Source organism: Trichogramma pretiosum, unplaced genomic scaffold (assembly GCF_000599845.2).
Source record: "Trichogramma pretiosum strain Unisexual culture from Peru unplaced genomic scaffold, Tpre_2.0 scaffold6, whole genome shotgun sequence".
In the NCBI taxonomy this organism is placed as follows: Eukaryota; Metazoa; Arthropoda; class Insecta; order Hymenoptera; family Trichogrammatidae; genus Trichogramma; species Trichogramma pretiosum.
Window position 1 is genome coordinate 423164 of NW_019641678.1, and position 4990 is coordinate 428153.

A 4990-nucleotide genomic window follows, 5' to 3' on the forward strand; every position below is an offset into this window, starting at 1 on the left:
TACGTATATGTACGCGCATAGCTAACCGGCACAAGTATTTAATTCACATGCACACAGCGAACCAGTTAGGAGCTTTCGGGTGTATGTGTGTGTGTCTATACTTTAGCGCGCGCATATTAGAGCTAGGGCACGCGAAAATAATCAGCAGCGCGAGGTTAAAGAGCCCCGACTTTGCCGATAAACGGCTTTGCGCTCGCAGCTTTAAGATATTTCGACGTTGCCCCCCCCCTCCTTCCACCTCCTCCTGCGACGGCACGAGGATCTTAGGCGAGCGCAGGGCTTTCGCGCCACTCTTGCCTTCTTATATGCTTACACGCCAGGCCGAGAGTCTCGCTATACCGAGCGATCTCTGCCGCTGCTGCGCGATGATGTTCAAACTCTGTTTACGTTAGAGTTTAAGGCCCTCGTCGAATATTTCCGTATATTAGAACGACCGATATAATACGCCCAACACCTAAACTCCTTTGAATGTGTGTACGTGTGCGTGTGTACAGCTTGTACAAGCCGAGAGTGAAGCTCATCGACGTCGCGCGCGCGGTGGCTTTACGGCAACTCTTTCTCGTTTTTCACTCCAAGGAGTCAAAGGTAGCAAATTTGTGGTTTCGTTGTACGCGTGCAGCAGTATTTTTTTTCTACGACGTTATACAGCAGAGAAAGAGAGAGAGAGCAGCGATGCAACCGAATCTCACACGGCGGGGGGTCGTCGACTCATGGCCACGCGCGCGCGCTTTGAACAATCCCAAGTCCAAGAGTCCGCATTCGTGGCATAATCTCCTTTGGCATAGTCCGCAAAGAGTAGTACCAGTGGTAGTTGTTGTAGGCGCGGTTTAGCCTGCTTACCTTATATGTAACAATGTATCTGCGCAAGGGAGAAAGAGAAAACATGGTCAGAGCGACAAGAACGTAGGGTGTGTGTAGCACTGCTCGGTTCGACGCTTATATACATCTATGTAGCATGCGTATAAGCGCGCGGGCGTAGCTTTGCTTTCCCAAAGCATCAGCAGAACCGCAGAATTTCTCTTTCGGGAACTTGAAACGAAATTTTGTTGTGTCCTTTTTTTGTGGCCTCTATGCTGCTGCTGCTGCTACTGCATCCCACCCTTATATTTGCCGCGAGGATATAAGTGCATCAAAGGGTCACTCACGTACGTACACGTGAAGCGAGAGACAACGAATAGAGAGAGAAAGAAAATTCAATGTTTTTTCTAACCCGCCACCCGAATAAACCGAAAGCCCGCTAAAGCATATAGGTATACATTCTTAGCTCGCGAGAATTCGTACGCGCGACTTTTTTTCTTCTTTTGTAACGCAAGTTTACGAAACTAAACTTTGTTGTTTTACCTTTATTTTTTTCATAACAAGACAACAATTTGCACGACGAGGCAAAAAAGAACTCGAGATTTTTTTTTGCTAAGCGAAGAAACTATTCAACCTTTGAAAGAGTAAGATAACTTGACACACTCGAAAGACTTATACTTTTTTTTTAAATACAAAAACATAATTTATTTCAATGCAAACAGAAAATTAAATTTTCGTTTAACTAATTCTTTTTTTTATATAAATCACAGAAACGAGAATAAATTCGTAGAACGCTAAGTACTAAACCTTATAAAAAATAACAATTAACAATTGACTTATAGGTATAGCATTACATTATTTAGATTCCATGCGTAATCATTATATTTACATACGCATAATTAAATCGAAAAAAAATATTTGCTCGAAGCAACAAAAAAAAATTAACAATGAAAAGAAGTTGAATCGCGCACTCGCGGCAGACGATATATTACGATAGCGACTGGTTGCATGAATTCAAGCGGACTCGGACGCATTGGTGATGCTCGAGTCGGCGCTCGACGTGCTGCTGATCTCCGGATTTGAGTGGAAGAGCTTGGTGTGATTGTGCAGCGTGATCGGGCCCTTGAAGTACTTCTGGCAGATCTGGCAGTGATACTTGTACTTGTTCTCGTGGCACTTGAGGTGCTTGTTGAGCAGGTCCTTGCGGGCGAAGGTACGCTCGCAGTAGGTGCAGGGGAACTTGTTCGGGTTCGTGTGGAAGATCTTGTGGCGCGTGAGATTGTCGTGGCGCGAGTACTTGCGCGTGCAGATGACGCAGGCGTACTGATTGCGCTCCGAGTGCGAGCGCTGATGGTAGCGCAGGTAGCGCTTCTGGGCGAAGGTCTTGCCGCAGGCGCAGCAGCTCAGCTGCTGGGTCAGCTCGTCGAGCTGGCCGTTCTGGTGCTTCTTCAGTTCGGCCTCGCTCGCAAAGTCCTTCTTGCAGTAAGGGCACAATGTACTACTGTTGTTATTGTTGTTGTTGTTGTTGTTGTTGTTGTTGTTGTTGTTGTTGTTGTTATTGTTGTTGTGGTTGTTGTTACTGTTTTGTTTGCAGGAGTCAACGTCGACGTCGCCACTGTTGCCGTTGGCTTGCTGTTGCTGCGTTGTCGTGGTTGACACCACCAACGACGACTCTTCTTTGACTGGACTCGTCCTGGTCGCTGCTGCTTGCTGCAGCATCTCCGGCTGCACTAGCGGCGCACAAGTCGACGTAACACCGGGCCCGGCCTGCTGCTTCTCACGGATAATCTGCATGAAGTTGGGATCGGTCATGATTTGGTAGAGATACGTGTCCTTGAACTTGTCGGTTGGCAGAGCTCCAACGGACTTACACGACAGATCGACAACCTCTGACTTGATTGTCGTTGATCCCTCTTGTTTACACTCCAGCGGCGGCGGCGGCTGCTGCTGCTGCGTGCCATTCTATAAAATCGAGCAACAGGCGTCGACACACCACACGTTATAAATTCATTTCTCTTATCATGTTAATGCTTTCGCACATCACTCATACGTATGGCTAATGCTCGCGTGAATTGCAAACGTAGATACAGACACAAGCACATACACCCCCTACCACCAATAACGCAAAACACATAGAACAAACGAACAGCTGGAATATGCTGATGATTTTTTTATGACGTACACAAGCGCACATATTCACATAGCATTCGAGTAAAAAAACACTCACCTGTGCATCAACCGTAAAGTCGACCACGTCGATGATATCCTGGTAATTAGTGAAATTGATGGTCCTGATGTGTGGCTTCGTGACCTCGGGTACGCGTTTCTTCAGCAAATACTGCAGCTCGACTCCGTTCTTGGGATAGCTGCTGCGCAGTCTCGATCTCCAGTGCAGATGATGATAGTCGTGAAGATCGTGGCGCCGCGGCACTTGCCTCGGTACGGTTTTTATCCGCATATTTTATCGATAATAACTGTCAAAACACACACGCACACACACACACCAGCGAACAACAAACCCACTCGCATACACTTTATCCGGAGCCGTGAAAAACGAAAACAAATAACGGTCGGCAAACGAGGCGGCGGCTGCTGCTGCTTTGCGAGTGATTTAAATTAAACAATCCACACGAATCATGTAAAGTTTCGCCACACTTGGAACAATTTCAACCACGGAGGAAAAAAATAGAAACAAAAAACAAGCGCGAAAAAAAAATGAGAAAAAGAAACGAATCGATACGAGGAAGCGCACTCCGCGAGATGCTTCTCTCTATGGTGGCTTCGCTAATCACTATACTGCGTGCGGCGATCGAATGACGGAGTCCGTGCTCCGCTGCTACTGATTTTGGTCGTCTCGTTCGATGCTCCGTCTCTGTTATACATCGCTCATATATGTGTATTATAAACAGGCACGAGGCGCGGAAAATCATGCCCTTCGGACGACTTTGACCGACACGACCAATACAATGGCTTAGCGGAGTCGCAGCAGTAGACATTATTTACGCGCCTCTTTCGCGCGCCAACATGTCTCTCTCTCTCTCTCTCTCTTCCTCGTCAATCGAATTCCTCCCTTCCCTGCGTCTTACATCGAGATACACGTAGAAACGCGTCGATCAAAATATGGACGTTGTATGAACTTTACACCACGTCGTTGCTCGCATTTTCGATATCCTTTAGCCTACGTTTTCGGCGTCTTGCCAGTTTCGATCATCGCAACGCATACACTTAACGACCTTGGTAGATTTTTTGCCACGACCGAAGCTGCACTGCAGTCTGCGGAATGAAAACAAGTGACTGTTTCCCTCCTGTCCGTTGTGCGTGTGTATGTACCAATTATAAAATAGATTCAATCTGTCACGAATGTATTTTCAATCGTGTCGTAGCAGCTATCGAGAGGGAACGAGACAGAAACAATAACGATTGTAAGTCGGAGACTCGCAGTCGCAGCACAGCGTCAGGTAGGTTATGATAGAGTACACAACGACGAGACAGAGAGAGAGAGGCAACGTCAGGCGAAGATACACCTATATATAATATAACGCGAACGTTGTATTGTCACTTGCTCGCGCCGCGCCAAGGTATACATATCGTATACGTGCCTCTATACATATATAGCTAGCTTTTGCGATGCCACACGGCGCTTTTCTTTATTTCCCCAGTGGCTCGATGAGGTTATACATTTTATTTTTTTCTCTTTTCTCTCTTCCACCCCCAACAAGCTACAGCTATCTGCTACTCCGACGATTCTTTTCTCGTTCTATATCCCATTGCCAGCTATTTGCATGCTTCTGCGCTCTTTTTTTCTCATTCATTTCTATCTCTCTCTCTTGCTCTGTCTCGCTGTTATACTTATCCGATGCTTCGGCATCGTCTTATTAGCAAAGCTAATTGGAAATACAAATGGTTATTCGCGCAGGGTAAAGGGCCGCCACTGGCACTGTACTGCCGCAGCCGCCGCGGCGGCACGTCGAGGTCTCGAGACATCGGAAGCGAAGCGCGCCACCGACTCTCTGCCTGCAGTGTTATAATATAATAACAATTCAGCTCGCTGTATTTGCTACGGATAATTAGGACGTTTTTTTGCCAGCCAATTTTGGATGAATAATTGATTTCACTCGTTCATTCATCGAAAAAATATTCTTTCTTTTTTCCGCTCTCTCGCGCATCGCCGGGCTTATGGCTTTGCGCTTTT

The 4990-nt window shown here is 46.7% G+C and overlaps 1 protein-coding gene across 1 annotated transcript; it reads right to left on the reverse strand.

Moving 5' to 3' along the window:
* Positions 1-1518: 1518 nt before the first annotated feature.
* Positions 1519-3777, reverse strand: LOC106658054 (zinc finger protein 184-like). The gene is made up of 2 exons (XM_014379860.2): positions 3026-3777; positions 1519-2760 (listed from the first exon to the last, which is right to left on the reverse strand). The coding sequence occupies exons 1-2, from the start codon at positions 3254-3256 to the stop codon at positions 1813-1815; spliced, it is 1179 nt and encodes a 392-aa protein (XP_014235346.1). The 5' UTR covers positions 3257-3777; the 3' UTR covers positions 1519-1812.
* Between the last annotated feature and the right edge of the window lie 1213 nt (positions 3778-4990).

What these genes read in the sequence shown, in the direction of transcription:
- LOC106658054 (XM_014379860.2), bottom strand. Translation starts at nt 3,256, where the DNA reads ATGCGGATAAAAACCGTACCGAGGCAAGTGCCGCGGCGCCACGATCTT. An exon ending in ACTTTACGGTTGATGCACAG is followed by an intron (nt 2,761 to 3,025) that starts GTGAGTGTTTTT and finishes TCGATTTTATAG; the next exon opens with AATGGCACGCAGCAGCAGCA.